We start from the raw sequence: 24551 nt of genomic DNA on the forward strand, positions 1-24551 counted from the left end.
AAGTATGGAAGTCCAGTAAGGCAAAACACAATGTAAAAAAGAGTCAACATATTGACCACTGATCGAAAAAGAAGAAGAATTTCAGAGAGGGGACTTAGCACAGAATAGGCTTAATAAAGAAATGTTGATGCATACTAGTAAAAGTATAAAGCACAATGTATAGGCAATAGTAATAGAATATAGATTATTGAATATTAATATCATAGGAGAAGAGTGGGGAATTATTTTTTTCGAGGGGCCACATGAGAAACTGGCTGCCACCGTCACAGACCTGACAGGGACCAAGGGCCAGCTATAGCCCCTGGGCCGTAAAATCAGGGGTGGGATTCTACCAGTTCGCACCTGTTTGCTAGAACCGGTTGTTAACATTCTAAGCAGTTCGGAGAACCGGCTGTTAGAAGAAATTACTGGCCTAATCCTGTAAGGAAGGCAGGAAGGAAACATTCTGGTGTTGCTTATAGAAACTGCCTGTTAACTCTTATTACATTCTTGGCAGGACTAGATTTCCTGTCTCAGTCTCTGGAGTTTTTTTCCCCTCCTTTGCTGGTACTTTGCTTGTGTGGAGTGACCATTCAAAGTTACAATGGCACTGAAAAAAGAGACTTATGACCATTTTTCACGCTTATGACTGTTGCAGCATCCCCACAGTTATGAGAGGCCAGGCGAGGAGATGCGTGCCTCGATGTGAGTGATATTGAGTTGGCCACACCCAGCCAGTCACATGACCACCAAGCTATGTCCATCCAGTCACATGACCACCAAGCCATGCCCACCACATAAGCCACGGCCACAGAACCAATTGTTAAAAATTTGAATCCCACCCCTGCGTAAAATGCAGAAGTCTGGTATAGATTATACAATACAGTTCATCCTTCTCTTTCTCTTTTTCTAGAAGTAGTGCTAGAAGTACCACAGAGTGTGCGGCCATGCCAACCTTTAAGGGTTACGATAAAATTCTCACAAGACATGAAGCAAGCTAAATTTCAGCTTTATTTGTATTTTCAACACCATAGGCATTTTAAAGAAATTGGAACACGTGCCCTGTTCCTTGTGGTTTAATGTCCTTCTTTGCAGCTGGGATTACAGAAATAAAGTTAAAGAATGAACTGATTTAGTCTAGAGTCAACCAGTATGAAGAGAGTTGAAGCCAACAAATGGCCTAATTCAGTTAGTATAAATGTAAGTACACCTTCTTCAAGGATTGCAAGAAGAGAAACACCAACACACTCTTCCAGAAAGAAGTTTTGAGATTCATCAACATCATTCTTCTAGGTTGAATTTGTATCAATGATCAGTAGATGTTTTTATTGGTATTGCTTAAAGTTAATTCCGCATCATTTTATTATTTTTATTTTAAGGGAGATCTACAATATGGTTATTATCTAGTCACCCTTCTTGGCATTTTTGAGAATATCAGAGAAGGATACCTAACAGATCGTGATGAAGTGAAATCAGTAGAAAACCAATGGTTATTAACCAATGGTTAATCCCTCTGACCCAAATGACAGAATTTATTTCAGAAAATATTTACTGTCTACCCAACAAATGAAACATCAGTCCAACCTCCAACTGATGGAACATGGGTGTGGACTTTATTAAAAGAGACTTGAACTTTTCTTTTTGTGTTTCTAGAGAACATTGAAAAACCAGCTAATTATAGTTACACACCATTTTGCAGGTTGATTATTTTTAAAATATATCTATTGCTTCAAACTGAAGAAACTCTATGCAGCGTTAAGATTAACAGTCAAATGATATCACCGCAGATTACAGGACAATAAAATATCATCCATAGACATCATTAACAATCTTAACCAAGATGTCTCTGGGACCACAAAGAAGATAATTAAAAAGAATTTGACACTTCGAGCAATAATTGAAGCACTGACACAGTGTCCATGAAGGAAAGAACTTGTGTCATGGAACAATCACTTATTATATCACTAAGTACTGAGAACTCTCATTCACAATAAAACAGAATCCTGCTCTAAGAAAGGTATTTGAGTGTCTAAGAATCCTCTGACTAGAAGTTACAAACCAAAGTATAGATGAATAAAGATTGTAAGTGATTCAATATACTGTTCCAGGCAGATAAATGATCTCTAGAACTTACAACAAAGTATTGAAGATGAAAACTAGGCTTCTGGCACTAAGGATTAGATACAGAGTAGAAATGTAGTGCATTTTTTTCTCCTAAACAAAGAAAGTAATAACTGCACAATTATGGTGCAAATTTGGTATGTCAGTGTTTTTAAAATGCATTTGCTTTCTGACATTCAAAGTGTTTGTATAGGTAAACATGATTATTGCCATACTGCATAAATGGGTACCACTATGTATGAAAGAATATGAGTGAACTAAAGCCACATGGGATTTTGTGGCAGTAGAGGTATTGGAGCCAGAAATTCCTGCTTTGCTCCCCACTTTCTTAATCAGAATCTGAAAGGGAAAATTCATGGAAAAACATGAATAAATCCCTTGGTACTAAGTCTCACATCATGTAGAAAAAAGGATATTTGCACATATCAACTTCCATATACTTTTGATGTGCAGTCATATTCTTTGATTAACCTGCTAGGCTGAAGAAATTATCTTGATTCACCTGCAATAAAACTTAAATACCTGGAAGAGGATATTGTTAGATAATTCTTGCAATGGTCTGACAGTTGAAATTTCCAATTCCAAAGATTTGGTTCCAAAAAGTTGCCGAGGTCAGTAAAACGAGGGCCCAAAATGGGGGCAATGTGCTGACTTTCTAAACCACTTTGAGAGGGCTGCAAAGCACTGTGAAACAGTATATAAATCTAAGTGCCATTGCTATTGCTAACCACCATGAAGCAAGTTCCCAAATATGGAGTAAACAGTCTGGACAATCTGAATTATATTATTGTGTCTGAAGCTACCAAGAGTCAGAATGATATTGGCAACACCTAAATTAGACAGAGAGAGCCTAACAATAAATATGTTTAAGACTGCAGGCTTATTGTAACGTGAGTCTTCATGAACATTAAACTCATTCTTAAAATCTTCAACACAACCAAGTGCATTCTGTTTAATCCATCTGTCACTTAGCTAACATCATTAAAACGTTGCAGTTTTATCCCGAAGCTATATTTCCAAAGCCAAAAATTTAGCTTTGGAGCTTTGGTATTATATAATTGAATTCCTTTTTAAGGTCATAGCACAGGGGTGGGCAAACTACGGCCCGCGGGCCACATCCGGCCCGTTGGTCTTTTTAATCTGCCCGCCGAAGATTGGTACAGAATTAAGGTTTGATGTGAATGATTGAATGATTGCATTCATTTGATTTTGACTTGTAATGACAGGCATTTCAACACGTGGTGCATTAGGCGCAGTGACTTGATTTTGCGGAGATTTTGCAGTTTTTATACGTATCGTATCTTGTGCTGACCCGGCCCGTCTGTCAAATTTTAAAAGTCAATGAGGCCCCCGAGCCAAAAGTTTGCCCACCCCTGTCATAGCAGCATATCTTCTGTAACAGCTTGGAACAACCAAAGAAGCTGTGAAGATGGATGATTCGGAGGACCATGCTATATAACAGGGCCACTTGCTAGAGTTGGGCAGTTATAGAAATTAAATGACCACATAAATAAATGGGAACAAGAATGTACAATAATGGCTCCAATCACCACATATCTTAAGATGGCATTAACCATTAAAAGTTATCATTTTATTAAAAATTAAAATTATTATAGATAATCCTCCCAACATACAGTATTTTGGTTTATAATTCTAGGCAATCCCACTGCTTTAGAGGAAAATTTTGAATGGACATAAAGTGATCCTTAATTATAGCCATCTGCCTATAAAGAAATACATATTGCAGAACAGCTGTTCTAAAACTGTCATAGAAAAACATCTCATACGTTTTACTCAGATCAACATACCATATATATAATAGAGCTTCCATAAAAACAGAAGTGAGGTCCAGAGCATCAGAAAAACAGAGTGATAAAGGCTTCTCTAAACTATCACGGCCTAGTTCAACCACTTTTAGGGGTGACCCATCAGTCATTCTGCTACAGATTGGCAGTCAATCACTTTCCTCCACAGCATGACCTTAACACATATCTGGAATGTCTATACAGCTTCTTGGGACATTAAAAGTACAGTGACTGGCAGATATGAATGAAAACAGAACATGGGAAAGAAACAGCTGAGGCCATCTTGGTGATACTAAGGGAGCAAGATATGACCTGAAATCTGGTTACCCTACATAAGGCCATGCTGAAAACAGCTGGGATAAAAAAGCTGACACAGTAACAATCAATGGATTGCAAATAATGGACAAAGCCTTCTGATGCTCTGCTAGATTTGGGTGGAAAGATGTCTAAATGGAGTCTATATTCATATATTCTGGTGGATGACTATAATTATGAATATCATTCTGCTAAATACACCTGTGGAAAAATAGGTGCATATGCATACATAGCTGTATTTTCCTGACCATTTGCCTGAAAAAAGCCCAGTTTTACGTCCTTTCACAGAGCTCAGTGATGAAAGAGACTTCGAAAGTCAAACAGAAACATTATACAAGCAGCTAACCAAACAAACCACATTAGAGTTTTTCCCTTATCCCCAGACATTATGATTTCCCTTATCTACCTTTGGGTTGCCGTCGCTGGTGATAGACATGTAGAGCTCCACCTTTATCCACCCGTGTTACCACTTGGAAGTCACTACTGTTAAAACGATTGACCCGGATGACGCTAGTTTTCTGCTGAGTGTTGGCGTTGTCAGAATTGGTGGCATACAGGTAGTTCTCAAAAACAGTCAAGCCATAGAGATGCTCTATCTACAAACAACAAAAGTGGTTTTACAAAAACTGAGGAGGCTAATGGGTAGAACTGAAGATCTGTTTTCCTTTGCTTCAAAACATTACAATTCAGATTTTTTTTTTAAAAAAAGAAAGAAGTACTAGGTAGTCTTTTCAAATTCTTCGGTATTGATTCTCTATATTATTTATAATCCCTATGTTAAAAGCCCCCATCATTCCACAATCCTCTGAGACGGGTACTTTGTTGCAAAACAAGAACTGGTTATTTTCTAAACTAATCTTTAATTAGGTTTTCCTAACAGGGTATGAGAGAAGAGATACCTATTGAATAACAGAGTTGGAAGGGATCTTGGAGGTCTTCTAGTCCAACTCCCTACTCAAACAGGAAATCTCACCAAGAGAGAAAACAGGAAATCTCATACCATTTCAGACAAATGGTTGTTCAATTTCTTCTCAATCTCCAGTATTGGACCAACCTCAAATTCTGGAAGCAAATCCTTCCATTGATTGTTCTCACTGTACAAACAACTTATAAGCTCCTTAGTGCCTGTAGCCCCAATATGAAGACTAACTATCTTGGTCCATTAGCTTTGGACCATCCCCATCAAATTAAGGCAGCAGCATGATGAAGGACTGAGGGACTGTGAGAGCCATATCATAAAACATCTGGAAAACACCTCTCTCATTTTATGTCTATTTGTTCAGAATCCTGCTCATCAGGCTACAGTTATGCCAAGGCATTGGGACTGCATACTCAATACAACTTGAAACCCTGCCAATGATGATTCCAAAATATAAAGATTGTATCGGGTGGCTCAACAGCTGCACATAACAGCATATTTCACAAGATCCATGTTCTACAAGAGCCATGTCCCCTGATCCCAGTTGTACTCACCAAAATACCCTGGATGATTGTGTGGCGATTTTTTCCTTCATAGTCCACCACTTCAATGTAGTCGAGGTAAGCATCAGCCCAATAAACAAGCCGATTGACCAAGTCCAAGGTGATTCCATGGGGGAAGACAATTTTGGTGTCGACCAGCTTTGTACGATTCTGCCCATCCATGTCACAGCGTTCCACCTTTGGTATCTGTCCGTAGTCAGTGAAGAACAGTTTCCTAGAAGGCAAGGAAAAGGGACATGAGGGGCTCTTCCAACATAAATGAAAAGTAAAGGAGATGCATAAAATAAATAAGGGGGATTAGCAATTGCATCATATAACTAGCTTTATCAATCATTTATAAAAACATACAAATATACGTATGTGAATGCTATACAGTAAGCTATCTCTGAATAGATCTAATGAGAATGGATAATATCTTGGTGCAGTCAAAGTCCAATGAGTAGTTCCAAACCGAGGCTGTTTTATTTTCTATACGCAACAGTGATACATGTGCAACTCCACTTTTTACTTATTTCTGTGTTTCTCTCCCTTTTTTCACAGATTAAAGCCCCCACCCCGCAAAATACCACCACACCAAAATTAAAGAATCGAAAGTGTTATGTAAGTTAAATAATTAAAAAAAACCACTGTCACAAATGAATAGACAATGGGTTCTTGCCTATGCTTTGCTTCTTCTCCATCTGCTAGAACTCTGAATTCTGGCTTTTCTCCAAACTCTTATCAAATATGTACATTTGTTCCTAAACAGCAGCAGTAATACTTAATAGGTCCCTCCCCCCCTCCCGCCGCATTTATACATACAGTAACACATTCATTCTCAACTCTGTTTTCAGGCCTAACTGCTACAGTAGTTTTCACCTCATTCCTTGGTGTGGGTGTGGGTGTGTGGGTGTGGGTGTATGTACCATTAAGCATGCAAACATTTAAAATAAAAACAGAAACTGGGATATGGGTTAGCATCCACCTAAAGAAAGGAAATCTGTACAACTCTACAAGGCAACTGCTTCCCACTTTATAATACAAAAGCAGAATTCTATTCTGAACGGTGTTATTTCACACACTGGGAAGAACTTCCATTTTGCCTCAGATGTGAAAATCATGAGGTAAATTGTGTGACTTTTACAATACCCAGGCTTTAATTAAACCACCCGTGAAATCTCTAGATTGGAAAGTCTTCAATTAAATAAAGAAAAACAAAAAAGTTCCGTGCATTTCTATGTAAATATATACAAAAGGCACTGCTGGGTTGCAACCCTGTGTGAATTGGAACTCTATACTCGGTTGGATCTTTTGATTAAATGCAGATATAGGACACAGCTGAAAAGTAGAACTCGCTTCAAAGCTATCCTTTCTACTAGTGGATCATGATTCTTCAAGTCATATCTGAAGTATATGCATCTTTCCCAAGTGCTTCCAGGGCAAGAATTTTCTTCCAACCAGTACTTTTAAATCAGATTTCTCCAATGTCACGTCCCTTAGATGGGTTGGCCTTACAACTTCCAGGGACTGTGGCCAAGATTTATGCTGGCTGGGAATTCTAGGACCCGTATGCCAAAGTATCTGGAGGCAGTAGGGTGGCTGCTTAAATAATATGCTTGTGTATTTGTGTTTTTTTTTAATTACTAGTGGTACAGAGCTGCTTTGTACGAAGTTTCACGGAAGTCAGGGAATTATCAGGGAATTATCCACTCAGGTGGTAGAGCTAAGGCTTTGGAGGGGGGGGGGGGATGTTATATCTCCAGCCTCCTTAGCTATTGAAGAAATAGATTAAGCTGCATTTGGCTAAACCAATTTTTCATATTTAATATGCAAATACTCTTTATACGCAGAGAAAGCAAGTTACATACTGATTTTTTTAAAAGCTTGTCTGCAGTTGGGTGTTCAGTCCTTATAATAAACGTATAAGCTTTATAGCCCTTATAAGCTTTATAGTTTTAAAAAACTGAGCAGTCCAAAAGAAGTCCTATTGAATCCAATGCGATTTTGTTTCTGGCTGTTGAGATTACAACCTTACTCTGAGACCAACTGCCTTGCTTCTATGTTCTACAGGCTGCAATCCTGAACTCATCTATTGGGGAAGAAGCTCCACAAATTTCATTATCGGCAGATGTATCAAGTCATGCTTTTAGCGTTTGGGAGCTGGCTGGGAAGGTAGTCAGCGAAGAAAGGAAAGTAGAACAGGAGTTTTTGGTTGATCCGCTCCAGAAGACAAGCCATCCAGCTTTCATAAGCGAGAATCAAAATGAAATTGCTATAACCAACAGCCAAGGAAAATTAAAAGTAGCTATCCCTCCTCTCTCCATGACTAAAATTTAGGAGCACATTCAAAGATGGGTGTGTGTGGCAAAAATGAGTTAAGAGAGAAAAAGACAGAATAAACACTAGATGGCAGTCAATGGTGCGTACATGAAGCCATTTCCAAATACTGCTATCTTTTAGGCTGCAACGGGGGAAGCAAATTTGGAAAGGGCCCCCCCTGAATATTAACTATGTACAGAACAATAAGACCAAAACATAATGCTGTGAATATATAAGCATCCACGTGTTGTGTTAAAGGAAAAATGACAATGTCTTTGGGAACAAAATCTCAGAAGGCAGATAATTACAACCATGTAGATGTGGTCCTCACATTTAGCATAATGAAATACCAGAGAAATGCATCAAAATGCAATTATGCTGAACGTCCTTCCCATCCCCATCATTATTCTGTCTTCCTCCTGTCCTCCCTTGCCCTTTCATACACAATGGCGTATATATGTCTTTTCTTCTATAAAGATCAAGGACACCGCTGAATCTATTTGTGAATAAACATATGTGAGCCTGAAGGACAAATGGCCTGCCAAGACACCTATGGACAAAAAGTCCAACCATACTTTATGGGCGAATAAGCAAAGTAAAGAAAATCCAGGCAGTCAGGATTTGAATTGGAGAAATTGTAACTGATAAATACATTCCCTGAACCGTTTTCCCAAATCATTATCATCTTCAAACATGTTCTCAAAGGTACATCTGCATAATAAAATGTGTTTGTAGATCATCATAGTACAGAGGAGGAAAAAAGCATTATGGGAAGGAGTAAAAATATAGTAATAATAAATTCATAACAATTGATAAATTCATAACAATTCATAACAAAAGTGCATTGTAGTGTCCAACATGCTGGTCTTATTGGGCCTTATGGCAGGATCAATCCAAATAGTGAGTATTGCACAGATCGTAGAAGTGATGCCATTGTTCCTTTAGCAGTGAGCTGGCTTATGGCAACCTAATTTATGCAGAGAAATGCAAAGCAGACAAAAGATTAATGAGATTTTCAGGATTAGTTTAGAAACTGCCACAGGCTAGTGAAAACGCTATTTAAAATGAGATGGAAATTCGTAAGAGAATTGATGTTAACTGAGTCTTCAGAAGAAATCTGAAGGAAGTACAGTGGCTTTATGTGCAAGGAAAGTGCAGGTCCTCACCATAGAGTATAGCTAAACAGAAACAGATAAGTGAAAAGTGAGAACCAAACAAATGAGGTTAGTCAGAGGTGATATTCAGCAGGTTCGGAGCAGTTCTGGAGAACTGGTAGCGGAAATTTTGAGTAGTTTGGAGAACCGGCAAATACCACCTCTGACTGGCCTCACCCTCATCTATTCTCTGCCTCCCAAGCCCCAGCTGATCATCTGGGTTTTCTTTTGTTGCCCTCCACAGGAGAATGGAGCTGGAAATAGGTTAGTGGGGTGGGGAGGGAATGGAGATTTTGCAGTATTCTTCCCCTGCCACGTCCACCAAGCCACGCCATGCCCACCAAGCCACGCTCACAGAACCAGTAGTAAAAAAAATTTGAATCCCATCACTGAGGTTACCATGCAGAAACTTTTCCATTGACACAAGATATAATCAATCAAACTTTGGCTGTAGATGAACAGCCTGTGTGGGTGTTTATATTGCAACATACCGGCACAAAAAAAGGGCAATCCCTAGATGTATTCAAGTTAGTATCATCTACAAACAACCTTGAGCTGATTGAGACACTTAGTAATGACTAATACTTCTTGTACGAGATGACTTCCCTGTTCTCTTTCTCTCTGTTTTGTTTTTTACAAAACAGTTCTTCAAATATCCAGCCACCAATGGATGCAATGCCCATACAATGATGTGCCATAAAAGTTCCCTTTTTATGTCATATCAACATTTTCAGTTGCACCAAGTACGAGTGAACATCCAGATGTTTCCCTATCACCTCCTTCCTCTTTACAGTAACATGTCACCAAAAGCAAACAGCTGACCATAATGATTCCATTTGCCAAGAAATACAAGAGTCAGCACTCAAGTGCAATTGATCCCTGCATTCAATATGCAAGGAACACCATCTCCTTATGAAACCTCTGACCACAAAGATTATGCATGAATGGCCTACAAATGCAGGAATGTAGCCATATATTTCTTTGGCCAATGGACTTTCCTATATATTATTAGAGACATTTCTGAATAATATGGGTTATTTGAGAATGGAAGGCGGTCAAGATGGCAGATTCATCTTACAGACTTTTAAGAAAAAGACAGAAGATCACCTATCAAGCATCCTGTAGCAATTGAATTTCTGCAATAATGAGTTTTTGCCAGGTGTAGATTTAGGAAGAATATAGAGTCAGAAGTTTTCTCCATCCAGTCCCCTGGATATTGTGAAGTACATTAAAGATAAGCCCTATAATCTATCAACTTTATCACTCACTGAACTGATTTAAATTGGAAATTATCACTGTTTTCAGAATACAAAATTACTATTCCCTCTGAAACATCTATAACTCTGCTAATTAATTATTTCAGCTAAGATTTCTAATTGTGTGATAATTCAAAAAGGGACCCTAAGCAAAAGAAACACTTGCTGTTTTGTAGCAGCTGCTACTCAGATATATTTGGCACTGACAAGCACTTAAATTAATTATTCAAAGGAGAAAGTGGTGATTTTGGAGAAATGATCAAGCATAAAAAAATGTATTTAGGTATATTTAGGTTTCTACCTGGACACGATCTCGACTTGAAAACCACTGAGGAAATCCCAATTTGCATCTATTAAACTGTATGCTGCAGCTTCACGATTTGAATTTTATAATTTACACCTCTGCCAAACATGACTTAAATAAAATTAAATGATATTAGAAGCTTGGCTGAAGCACAAGATGTGGATAGGCCGATTTGAATGCTCTGGATATGATATAACCCCAAATTTCAAATGAACACAAATTCTCATTTTTGCAATTTCAGTTGGTGAAAAAGACTTGCTAAGGCTTTCTCATTCCTTCCTTCACAGTTTTTTAATTTATCACTGACAATCTCAATTTTGACATGAGCCATGTAGCTGCAACCGATTTTCCAGTCATCTTTCTGAAGCAAGGAAGAAGAAGAAAATATTTTTTAAGGCAAAACTATTAAGGCGACTAGAATTTATTCATATGTTCATTAACCTGTGATACTGGTTATTTCACATTTTTATGCATTTTTTCTCTATCTATTAGATTCTTGAGGCAAGACAGATCTTGATAAATTGAACTGGGAGCAGTGATTATTCTGCAATACCTTTGGGGGCAAGGGAATAAATTACACAGCTGTGTATCCCATTTCCCCTATACACTTCCCTTTTTGGAAAATCATATAAGATGGGTCTGTCCTTACAGCACAAAACTTGTAGCCCTGTAGGTGTAATAACAACCAAAAGATTGTTTTCCAATAAATGAAGGACACAAGATGGTAGAGGTTTAAAGGGTTTAATCATTAACATAAACAACTCCAGGAAGGGATTAGAATCACTATCAAAAGATGCAGAATGTTTTTTTTAAACTATGAGATTTGAGAAAATAGAGGTATTCCACATAAAGATCAATAACTATAGTTGGGAAGTAAACAAATCTGTTGAAATCAACTCTCTTAAAAAACAAACTTGAAAAACAGTTCATTCCAAAGGTTGAAAATCCCTCTAGGCAGGGAAGATAGCAAATACATTTAAGCTGTGCTGATATCTTTCCAAATGCTTTAAATGTCCTTGAAAGTTGGCGGGGTTTGCTCCAGAGTTGGAGGTTCCCTAGTGTATGAGATAAACAGACTGAAGCTCCAAACAGGCCACTGTATACTCTCCAGAAGCTGCCACTTGCTACACAAGCCAGGGGTTGTTCTGGCCTCCTAAGTAATGAGGGGTTTTTGGGTACCCACCAAAATGTTATCTTAAAGATGAGAGAGAGAAGGAGAAAACATGCAGAAGTCTGGGTCAGTTCAGAATAGGAAGATGTCTCCTACATAGTCTCGGAGATAAGTGTTTTTCAAAATATTTTCTTAGTATTTTACTAATTAGCGTGTTCCTTTCAGCAGCAGTACCCTCCTACACAATAGAAGTGAGACTTTGGGTTTTCCTTAAGATGTTTTGGAGGGCTTTAGTTGGTTTGCATGCTAAGGTGATGCTGTGTGGCAGTAACAATCCTTCCATTGTTTCTGAGATTTCTATGTATTATAGTGTTGTTTTTTTCATAGTTTGTGTAACGAAACATCTATATATAGGTTTCACTATCTGACGTGAAAATAATTAAATCTACTCTTCTAAATGAGATCTGAACACTACATTTATAAAAAGAAACTAGAAACATTTTAGGGGAGAAAAATGTTTTATTTACTTATTAAGCATATTTCTTTGTCACCGCAACCCTACAGAACTCACACAAGCATAGAAATATTGCTATTGTTGGGTAATGATTAAAATATGCAACTGCAATGTAGCTTTTAACTTATTCTTTAAAAACAATAATCTGAAAACTGAGCTGCCAAAAATGCTGAATTGAACACTTTCCAGCTCGCATCTTTGGACTGTGACCATCTCTACTCTCCTGCAAAATCTATGTATTGAGAGCTGACTAGGGTGGCAAAATGAGACCACAATATCCTCACTCTCAAAATAGACTGTGCACAATGGCCTTGTTCAGTCTCCCATTTATAATACTGTTGTGCTGACTCAAACGATTGACTAGAATTAGGATATTCATGAATGGACAGTGATAAGAAGGACCTTCATTGGATCTCTCATTCAATTCACTGGGCTCTGGGCAGCATATTGTATATAACTACCAAACAATATGAATAGTATAATTCAATATAATCTAACATCTTAAATTGAAAATATTAATTTCTTAATGCAAAGCAAAACTGAAGCCTTAGAACAAGATTTGTGTAAATGTCTACAGTGGTAACCCCTGCAACTCAGTCTGATCTCTTTTTAATGGCAGGCTATTATTTTGGACAGCATGATGTACAGATTTCCCAATGAAAAAAAACCTCATCTCCCTTCAGCCAGTGAAATATTGAGATATTGAAAACAGATGCTCCCATTGTTTGAGCCTTGGAGAACCACGCTTAAGTCTCTCTTCCTTAGCAAGGTTTATCTGAAGACAGAGGCGATCAGATTCATCCATTGGGTGGAAAAGTAGCCCTTATTACAGATTACAGGTTAAACTCAACAAACCACTATCACATTCTCAGGTGGAACCAGGAAAATTTGTCACCACTTATTTGCTGGGATCTTAATCTGGTGGTGAATGGCCAAAACTACAGCGAGGAATGCCAAGGACAATATAATAAAGTTCCATAGCTACAAGCTTCAGCCCAAAACAATTCTCTGTTCAAAGGAAAGATCTAAATCTGGCTTCAGATTCAAGGAAAAGTCTATAGGAACACAAATTCTGTGTGACTACCAATCGGTGTCACTACTACTTTCCTTGCCAAATCTACATCTGCATAGTCACAGTGCTTTGCTATGGAAAACTGACTGCTCTTCAACTACATAGGAATAAAATGAAGCCACCTGTTCCCACAGAAAAGGCAGTAGGTAGAATACATGATCAATCATCATATTAAGAAATAAGGCTTGCACAGAGGAGATGCTTCTTTCTAATCCATTCAATTTTTTGCCCTCTTTATCCAGGCCTCCACAATAATTCATTTGACAGAGGGAGCTGAAAGAGGAAGGCACAATAATTGTGTTCAACGTAATACAGATTTGTGAGGCTTAGATGATGGCTGTAATCCTGTAAACAAGCTGCACAACTGCAAAATAGTGAACCTACTCCCTTTGAGGTAGGTAGCCCTTAACTTATGATCACAACTGGGACTGAAATTTCAGTCACTAAGAGGGTCAGCACATGACTGGACCCAATTTTATGACCATTTTTACAATGGTTGTTAAATGAGTCACACTGAAGTATCATAAATAGGTTGATATAATATGTACATGACCATACCAAAGCAACAAAACCAATTAGGCTGTGCTTATTCTATATTGACCTGCTATATACTCTTTGGGGAGTGAAGAGAAGATGGAACAATATGGAATGGTTGCTTATATAGACACAATCAGTTTCGGATCTTTCTCCTTCCAAAGGTGACTCTTGGACATGTAGTCCAAGCACAACAGTTGGGTTAGAGGTGTGATCTGGAGCTAAGCCTATCAATGTCACAATCCAAGATGAGATCTTAATTATAGGACTGATCTGCCTTATATGGGCATGATGAATTGCAAGGCACAATCTCAGTGTTCTGTGTTACATTATGAGAATGACAAATTGTAATATCTTCAACACTAATACTAGTAAGCTTCCTTTCTTTTGCTCTAACTTCTCTTCAATATGATACCAAAATTTCAAGGCAAATTATGCAGGTACAGTTTCTCAAGATCAAGCTGACATTTCAATACCAAAGATTAATTAGATATCCTATTAGATGCCAAAAATAAATCTATGTCCTGTAAAAAAAAAACAGTCTGGGCAGTTTCTGCCCTTTTGAGAAGCAATACTCTCAAATAAGATAAGTAGCTTTATTGGAGGTTTGACAATAAAGTTCAGTATACTCTTTCTTTCAAAACAAAGTTTTGAAGAATCAGAGGAAATGTGCTGTCATAATTCAGGCAGTATGGAGGAAGGCCTTCAAGACCACCAACAGCAACAAATAAAGGAGAGAATGAAAAAGGAGAAAGAAAAACAAAAGAAGCAAGTATAGCAAGTATAAAGAAATGAGAAAGAATAATATTCAAAAGAAATAAGATGCAGTTGGAAACAAAGAGCTCTAAGAAACTACGACTTCCATCTAATCTGATATAGGCAAAAAGAATGGAAGAGCCTGACAAGAACAATTCAGCTGTAGGGGTCTCCAGCAAAAGCAAAGATTTCCATCAAATGAAAAGCACGGCATTATCTCTGTAATTTCATTTGGAAAACATTACAACCATTTGAATCGCACACAATCCAATGAAGAGCATTCTGCTTATCAACAGGTACAATGGCTGCTTAAATCAATTCAGCAATTTCCTTTCAAATGGCAAGTGGGAGGGAGAGAACTTAAACCTCCATCTATTTCCTCTCCTTGGCCCTGCAGATGAAATACATTCAAAGCTCATGGCTCATGGAGGGACAGAGGTGGACACTGACCTTTTATGTCATTGAGTTCAACTTCCTACTTAGTACAGAAAAACAGATTAAAATATCCCACATAGATGTATGTATAAATCAGAGGTGGTATTCACCTCCTCTACCTCCACCTCCACCTCCTCACACCCTCCCTGTTGGAAGCGTGCCTTATTATGTGGGGCTTTGATGAGATAAGCAAATGATCCTGTGCAGAGGTGGTATTCAGCAGGTTCTGACCAGTTCTGGAGAACCGGTAGCGAAAATTTTGCGTAGTTCAGAAAACCGGTAAATACCACTTCTGACTGTAGATTTTACAATATCCTTCCCCAGCCACGCCCACCAAGCCACGCCCACAGAACCAGTAGTAAAAAAATTTGAATCCCACCACTGGTATAAACTTCTTAAATATGTCCAATGAAGGACAGCACCAAACTTTTCCAATATAGATTTTGTAATCTGCTACTCTGTAATCTAAATCCATTATTTCTCATCCTGCACTCTAGAAATAAGTGGAAATAAATCCTGAACTTCTTGTAGGTGACAACCTTCTACAGATAGTCCTTGATTTACAACAGTTTATTCAATAACTGTTCAAAGTTACATCGGCACTAAAAAAAAGGGGGGGGGGATATGACTGTTTGTCAGCCTTACAACCATTGCAGGATCCCCGTGGTGATGTAATCAGAATTCAGATGCTTGGCAACTGACTTGTATTTATGAAAGTTGCAGAGTCCCGGAATCATGTAATCCCTTTTCAATCTTCTGCCAAGCAAAGTCAGTGGGGGAACCAGATTCAACAGTGTTACTAATTTAACAACTGCAGTGATTCACTTAACAACTGTGGCAAGAAAGGTCGTAAAATGGAGCAAAATTCACTTAACAAATGTTTCGCGTAGCAGCAGAAATGTTAGGCTCAGTTGGGGTCATAAGTCAAGAACTATCTGTACTTGGTTGAAAAATGCTTCTACAGAGTGATCTCTCTCAAGATTAAACGTATGCACTCTTTCAACTCTTTTATAGGTCACACTTTCCCGATCCCTCATCGCTTTTGTTGCCCTTCTCAGAACTCTTCTAGCTTCTCTGAATCTTTCTTAAACTGTGGCATCCAAATTGACATCAGCATGACAGGCTGATGACATTTCTAAGTCAGGATTTATTATATGGAGTTAGGAAAACGTCCATTGTAGAACCTTTTTTCCTGTACTGTACTCCTAATTTTAAAAAGTGTCTTCCAAAATCATCCCATAATTGCAGTTCTCTGTTCCTAGTGATCATATGGATACAGCCAAGTAGTTTCTGGGCAATAATACAAAGGTGGTTTGCTTTCTTCTAGGATGGTTTTTTCCCAAATTCCCAATCTGGCTACTGCCCTGGGATTTTTTGGTAGTCTTCTAGGCAAGCATTAGCAAAGTCTGATCCATTTACAGGTGAAACTAGAAAAATTAGAATATCGTGCAAAAGTTCATTTATTTCAGTAATGCAACTTAAAAGGTGAACCTAATATATGAGCTCCATGCAAAGCAAGATAGTTAAAGCCGTGATGTGGCATAATTGAGATGATTATGGCTTACAGCTCATGAAAACCCCAAATCCACAATCTCAGAAAATTAGAATATTGTGAAAAGGATCAATATTCTAGGCTCAAAGTGTCCCACTCTAATCAGCTAATAAAGCCATAACACCTGCAAAGGGCTCCTGAGCCTTTAAATGGTCTCTCAGTCTGGTTCAGTAGGAATCACAATCATGGGAAAGACTGCTGACCTGACAGTTGTGTAGAAAACCATCATTGAAGGGAAAGCCTCAAAAGGTAATCGCAAAAGGTAATTGCAAAAGAAGTTGGATGTTCCCAAAGTGCTGTATCAAAGCACATTAATAGAAAGTTATGTGGAAGGGAAAAGTGTGGAAGAAAAAGGTGCACAAGCAGCAGGGATGACAACAGCCTGGAGAGGATTGTCAGGAAAAGGCCATTCAAAAGTGTTGGGGACTTTCACAAGGAGTGGACTGAGGCTGGAGTCAGTGCATCAAGAGCCACCACACAAAGACGGATCCTGGACATGGGCTTCAAATGTCATATTCCTCTTGTCAAGCCACTCCTGAGCTAAAGAAAAACAGACCTGGTCTGTTGCTCAGTGGTCCAAAGTCCTCTTTTCTGATGAGAGCAACTTTTGCATCTCATTTGGAAACCAAGGATCCAGAGTCTGGAGGAAGAATGGAGAGGCACACACTGCAAGATGCTTGAAGTCCAGTGTGAAGTTTCCACAGTCTATGTTGATTTGGGGAGCCATGTCATCTGCTGGTGTTGGTCCACTGTGCTTCATTAAGTCCAGGGTCAACGTAGCCACCTGCCAGGAGATTTTAGAGCACTTCATGCTTCCTTCAACAGATGACCTTTATGGGGATGCTGACTTCATTTTCTAGCAGGACTTGGCACCTGCCCACACTGCCAAAAGCACCAAAACCTGGTTCAATGACCATAGGATTACTGTGCTTGATTGGCCAGCAAACTCGCCTGACCTGAACTCCATAGAGGATCTATGGGGCATTGCCAAGAGAAAGATGAGACATGAGACCGAACAATGCAGAGGAGCTGAAGGCCGATATTGAAGCATCCTGGTCTTCCGTAGCACCTCAGTAGTGCCATGGGCTGATAGCTTCCATGCCACGCCGCATTGAGGCAATAATTGCTGCAAAAGGGGCCCAAACCAAGTACTGAGTACATATGTATGTTTATACTTTTCAGAGATCCAATATTGTTCTATGTACAATCCTTCTTTTATTGATTGCATGTAATATTCTAATTTTCTGAGATTGTGGATTTGGGGTTTTCATGAGCTTTCATCATCAAAATTATGACAAATCACGGCTTGAACTATCTTGCTTTGCATGTAAAGAGTCTATCTCATATATTAGTTTCAACTTTCCTTTTAAGTTGCATTATTGAAATAAATGAAGTTTTAAATAAGATTAAATAAGATAAATATGATAAATTTATTGTCATTGTGCTCAGGAACCTGAGAACAACGAAATAAGGTGCTCTTTCACAACATACAACTAAACAACACCAAAAGATGTATACAAATAACAATATAAAACAAATTAAAACAAATAACAATTTAAAAACTGTACAACCAGGATATATGTGTTAAGAGCACCAGATTCATTTTTTGCACGATATTCTAATTTTTCGAGTTTCACCTGTACTTTTTAAGATCAGTCAAGGTCAGCTAAATACTGCAAGCAGTTGCATAGTTTCTTTAAGTGATGTACATCAATGAGAAATATATCATATAAAGCTAAACAAGACAAAACCCAACAAAGAATACCGTAAGAGGGGTAAAATCACAATAAAACATTACAATAAAAGCATTTTCATAATGCCAAAAGAAAATGTTAACAATTTCTTCTATGGCAACTAGCAGTGGAGAAAAAGACTCCATTCTATACCACCATTAAAATATCTTTCTTTCAGCCATCTGCCTTGCCTCGTTTGATAAAATTAACTAACAAAGAATCCTTGATGAAGATCATAGGATGCCGAGACAGAAATAAAGAATGAGATACTCTCAAGCCATTTAGCATTTTGTTGGTAAATATTAATGATAGAATAATAACAGACCTTGAAACAAAATTGCACACTTTTTTCCCTTTTTTATTTGGTGGAGAAGTCCCTTTTAAATATTTGGTGAATGCTCTAGTGCAGTGATCCCCAACCTTTTTGACGCCGCGGCCCGGTACCGGCATCAGCTGGGCACCGCGGCCCGGCCCGGCATCAACTGGGCGCCGCCATCTTTTGATGAAAAGTGCTTCCGGTGAGCTTTCTACCCGAAAAGCTCACCGGAAGCACTTTTTACCAAAAAGATGGCGGCGCCCAGCAACCAGCGGCCCGGTAAGACTTGTTCCGCGGACCGGCGGTTGGGGACCCCTGCTCTAGTGTGCTCTCAGCTCACAAGTCTAGCTTGGCAGTAGGAAGTCACCGGGAAGACTGACTTCCTGTTCCTCTACCCAAATATCAGTTGGCATACCAAACCAGACCCCTCATCTGCAAGTAAATCAGGATTCAAAAAGTTTTAGTTTGGACTAAACTGGCATTTGATATCATTAACCAACAGACTAAAAGGCATTTAGGAACTCTGGGATCCAGGGGAAAAAACAAAGGAGGAAACCAATTAAACTTTCATATAAAAGTACATATATGGATTCTCACCCCATTGTTGGATCCAGTGCTATGCCTTTAGGATTGTAGAGTTCTGAGTCAAGCAGCGTAACACAGGTGACCCCGCTCTTGTTGCAGACAAATATCCGGTCATCAATGTCATCCACAAAGTAGAAGTTGCCAGTATGCCAGTCGATAGCCATTTGCTCCACATCTAATGAAAAAAAAATACAAAGAAAGATAAGATAAAAGAAAGATAAGTTAAAACTTCCGTAGAAGTTCAGGAATCAAACCTCTTGAAAATGATGAAACATGAATCTATGCCGTATGAACAGACATATGAATAAAGAGATGCTACACATTAGCAAGCAATAATTCAGATTGTAGATGGTTCTTTGGGAAAACAGATTTTGAAAAGTCTTGGTCCGTCATCAGATGTTTCAAAACTCAAAATCCCTTATGGACTTTTTGTGTAAAAATTTTTAAAAATGAATTTATTATCTATGGTTTTAACAATTAGATAGGATAAATTATAGTAAGAGGAGTCTTGTAACATTCGAGAAAGAGGTTAAATTTACAGTTATAACCAGGGGTGGGATTCTACCAGTTCGCACCTATTTGCTAGAACCAGTTAACATTCTAAGCAGTTCGGAGAACTGGTTGTTAGAAGAAATTACTGGCCTAATCCTGTAAGGAAGGCAGGAAGGAAACATTCTGGTGTTGCTTACAGAAACCAGGGGTGGGATTCAATTTTTTTAACAACCAGTTCTGTACGCGTGGCTTAGTTGGTGGGCATAACTTGGTGGTCATGTGACTGGCTGGGCGTGGCCAACTCAACATCACTCACATCAAGGCATACATCTCCTCGCCTGGCCTCTCATGATTGTGGGGATGCTGCAACAGTCGTAAGTGTGAAAAACGGTCATAAGTCATTTTTTTAGTGCCATTGTAACTTTGAATGGTCACAGCACACAAGCAAAGTACCAGCAAAGGAGGGGAAAAAAACTCCAGAGACTGAGATAGGAAGCCCAGTCCTGCCAAGAATGTAATAAGGGTTAACGGAGAGGCAGTTTCTGTAAGCAACACCAGAATGTTTCCTTCCTGCCTTCCTTACAGGATTAGGCCAGTAATTTCTTCTAACAACCGGTTCTCCGAACTGCTTAGAATGTCAACAATTGGTTCTAGCAAATAGGTGCGAACCTGTAGAATCCCACCCCTGATCAGCATTCTAAAACCAAGATGGAAACATTTTCAGAAATAGGCAAATGAGCAACTGTTCTTTACTTCAGACTGCTGGGATGGAGAGTTCTAACAAATTAACAAAAGGTTTCACCTTAACATATTAGTGTTAAGTATCCAAGTGAGTATTATTAGTGAGGAAGTATTCTGATATCAGAAATCAGTCCCAAATGAAGATTCTTCTTCATTCGGAATGTTTTAATTCTGCATTTTCCAGCTCAGGTAATTTGATCATAGCTGTCTTCATCAAAACACCCTTTTCAAAAACATGACATGGACATGGACCATGTTTTTAATCAACTTTGGGTTGCCATGCTCTTTACACTTTACAGATGGCTTAGAGTATTAATGTAATTAAATGCAAAATTTCTCCACTCAGAATTAGTATGGCCATATTTAGACAGCATTTTAAACCAGGCTACCTCAGACTGGGATTTCCAAGTTGTGTAAGATAGGTGAGCAATGAAATGTGTCTCCCACATTCTCCTTTCCTAACCATGGTTAGTATTTGGCTGAAATATACCAGTTTTAAACTATAGGTTGTCCTCGACTTAGGACCACAGTTGAGTCCAACATTTCTATTGTTAAGTGACACATTTGTCAAGTGAATTTTGCCCCATTTTATGACCTTTCTTGCCACAGTTGTTAAGTGAATCACTGCAGTTGTTAAGTTAGTGATATGGCTGATGTGAATCTGACTTCCCCAATGACTTTGCTTGTCAGGCAGTCACAAAGGGTGATCACATGACCTTGGGACACTGCAACCATTATTAACCAGTTGCCAAATGTCTGGATTTTGATCACGTGACTATGGGGATGCTGCCATGGTCGTAAGTGTGAAAAACAGTAATGTCACTTTTTTTCAGTAGCGCTGTAATTTCAAACAATCACTAAACAAATTGCTATAAGTCAAGGACTACCTGCGTTGCAATTTTCCTTTTCATACAATAGACTTAGAATAATTTTTTGCCACTTTAAATGTACACTAGGCATGTATTAAAATGAAATTTTATTGCACACAACTCTCAAAAGGTCACCACCTTCAATATACACTACATAAACATGAAAACAAATAAACAAATAAATAAAAATTATTCATATGCTCACATACCCACATAACACAGAGAAACCACACAGTCTAGTTCAGATGTATACATGTACATGGTGAGAAAAACGAATCTCGCGAGTTTACCAGATGGATGGTATAGGGAACAAAGCAATTATAGAATCTGGTAGTCCTGCTAGAAATACTTTGAAACCTCCTCCCAGAGGGGAGCAACAGAAACAGGCCGTGAAGTGGGTGTATGGGATCTCTAACAGCACTTCGGGCTCTAAGCACATAGCGCTTGTAAAGAGTATCCTGAATAACAGGGAGTGAGTTTCCTATCATCTTCTCGGCTGTCCTTACCACTCTCTGTATGGACCTTCTATCTACCTTGTATAATCCTTAATATATAGAAATCTGTTGAATGAAAACCTGCAAGCTTCCTATTAAAAATATGTATCTGTTTCACAGTAACACAGAAGTTCAAACTGTTCTGACCAAGGCTTCTGAGACCGTAATTATGCACACGCTTATTTTAAAAACAAGTCTTGTTTTATTGCAACATTGGGAATTATTTTCATTCCTAGCCGGTAATGAATCTCAAACAGTCCCTCGAGGTAAGCACCCACTTTTCTTTTTTGTGAAGTGCTGCAATAACTGAAGCGTCCAATGAACTAGGAAAAAAAACCAACTGAAGTACAAAGAAGCTTCAAGAATGAATCTGAACGAACGAACAATTTTGCTTCTTGCAAAGGTTTCGCCACCTTTGCCTGTCCTTTATACCTTATGGGAGGGTCAATCACATCCCAGCCTTACTCCCGAGTTGCCGCTTTTGTTTCAGCTGCTCTCGCCTTCTAGCAGCTCTACGCACACGCGCACTGGGAACAGGCTCCCCTGGGTCCTCTGCCTTGCTGCTGCCAGACTCCAAAGGCTCTGAAGGCAGCACCCCACACTCCCAGATGATCCTGGCCCCATCTCTGCATCAGACACAGGACCCTCGTCCGAGTCCTCTCCAGACTCCCAGACTGATGCCCTTTCTTCCCCACTGTCCGATTCCGCCATTGTCTGCACAGCCTGCCGGCGGAACACAACACTAACAGCCAGCTATACCAGAAGATTACATTATGAGAAATATCATCCAGGTGTACTGGGCTCAAATTGTTGAGATGTGAATGAAGATTATGCAATTCAACCACCCATTCTTACTCTCCTCCTTTCAGCCTGCCCTGCTTCATCTTGGGCCCATTAAAGGCACTCCCTTTTTAGCTTTTTAAGAATCATCCCAACCTCCCCTCCCCTCCTCATACTCCCCAAGACCCTGTTCCTTATTCTCCAAAATAAAACACCCTTGAAAAAACTGCATTCCCAATGTGGTATTCTAAGGCCAATTCTTCTGTTGTCCTTCTAGGGTGCTCTGTTCCCATAGAACAGACTACTGCCCTCAATTAGGCTCCACTGAAAACAATTTTTTTAAAAAAAACAAAACTTCTTTCTTTTAACTGGTTTTCTTTTTGCTAATTCCTGGCATCAACTGGTTACTTCACGGAATACTCTTGGCAGGCCAAAAGAGACGCTGCTGAAGTCAGATGGCCATAGTGAGGATATTTCACGTTGAAGCAATCTGTTAAAATGACTTGGATGTCTCCTCTTTCACTGACTAGTATTTCTACATATTTTAAAATTATTTGGGGGGGACAGGAAAGGATTTATGCTTATAAGAAGCCTCAGCATCAAGACAGGCAATTAATTTGGTGAAAATAATAAATCTGTAAGAATGCATGTATTAGGCAAGATATTCCTATTTCTGCCACCTGCTGTAATGCTTCTTGATGACCAATTGGGGGATTAAAATTCAGTAATTCAAAACACATAGGAAATAAGTGCTTTACAGGAAATCAAATGAGTTTCTTTTTTTAAAAAAATTCAGTTATATTAAATGCTCTTTAAAATAATGAAGCATAAAATGTTATTTAAATACCAACACTTATAAAATATTTATGATCTTTCTAACAAAGAGGAATGTGAAAAAATATTAAATAAACGTAGGTTTTCATCACACACATTGACATATATATTTACTCAATTTCTATCCCTGTCATTTTCAGTAGTACAATATACTGCAGTTTTTTGCTTTTTGCTGGAAAAATCATCTGATCTCTTATATGAAAAAATGCAAATCAAGCTGTAGGAATGTGTTTCAATGTCTAGAATAATTTCTATCTTCATATCTGACATATATATTTCATCTGAGCTAGAAACGTTAATCTTAGGCTGTAATCAAAAACATGAATTGGTAATAGATCCAAAATGTGGGTTCGTCTCTGCACAGATTCTTCATTTCAATTTGACAAGATCCCTAAGTCAAAATACATTTTTAATGACATAGACTAAATTTACTACAGTGCACAACTCCATTCAGTGATTTATCCGATGTTCAGTAATGATTCTTAGTCCCTTGATGAGATGTACTACACACATATTTAACTGACTACTAAACTTTAGATGTCCCAGTTGCTATCCACTTTATGGGGGGGGAGGGAAGCAATAAACGTCATTCAATTTGTAATCCCAACAGGATTTTGTCCTAAAGAAATCAGATTTAGGGACCTATACAACTTGGAAGTAGCCTAGTCCTGTTCTAAAGTAAGAACCAGAATATTATTCAAATATATTTGTTAATAACTTCTAAATTCCCCAACCACAGAACATGAAGCATATTAATCAGGATTCATATGTGGGGGATAGCAGATTTGTGAAAACTATATTGAAATGGGTTTAAAAACCAGATGGGAAATAATTCTAAAACAGGAGAGGCAGTACGGCATGAGAAACCTTCTGGTATGTATACTGTAAAGGCATAAAATATCATAGGGCTGGAAGGGATCTCAGAGATCTTCTACTCTAACCCGCTGCTCAAGGCAGGAATCTTATACTCTGCAAGTCAAATGGCTGTCCAGTCTATTTCTGAAAACCTCCAGTGAAGG

At 38.6% G+C, this 24551-nt stretch overlaps 1 protein-coding gene across 1 annotated transcript in view; it reads right to left on the bottom strand.

Annotated features, from left to right (window-relative positions):
• The window catches only part of LRP1 (LDL receptor related protein 1), a 321609-nt gene that overhangs the window by 129766 nt on the left and 167292 nt on the right, over positions 1–24551 (bottom strand). Inside the window, exons 8-10 of the mRNA XM_026673900.2 lie at positions 19335–19497; positions 5694–5916; positions 4627–4816 (exon numbers count right to left, since the gene is read on the bottom strand). Of these exons, the coding sequence (XP_026529685.1) occupies positions 4627–4816; positions 5694–5916; positions 19335–19497 (576 nt within the window). The remainder of the gene's footprint in view (positions 1–4626; positions 4817–5693; positions 5917–19334; positions 19498–24551) is intronic.

Source organism: Notechis scutatus, chromosome 2 (assembly GCF_049901735.1).
Source record: "Notechis scutatus isolate UNSWTSFEM ecotype Mainland chromosome 2, rNotScu1.2, whole genome shotgun sequence".
NCBI lineage: Eukaryota > Metazoa > Chordata > Lepidosauria > Squamata > Elapidae > Notechis > Notechis scutatus.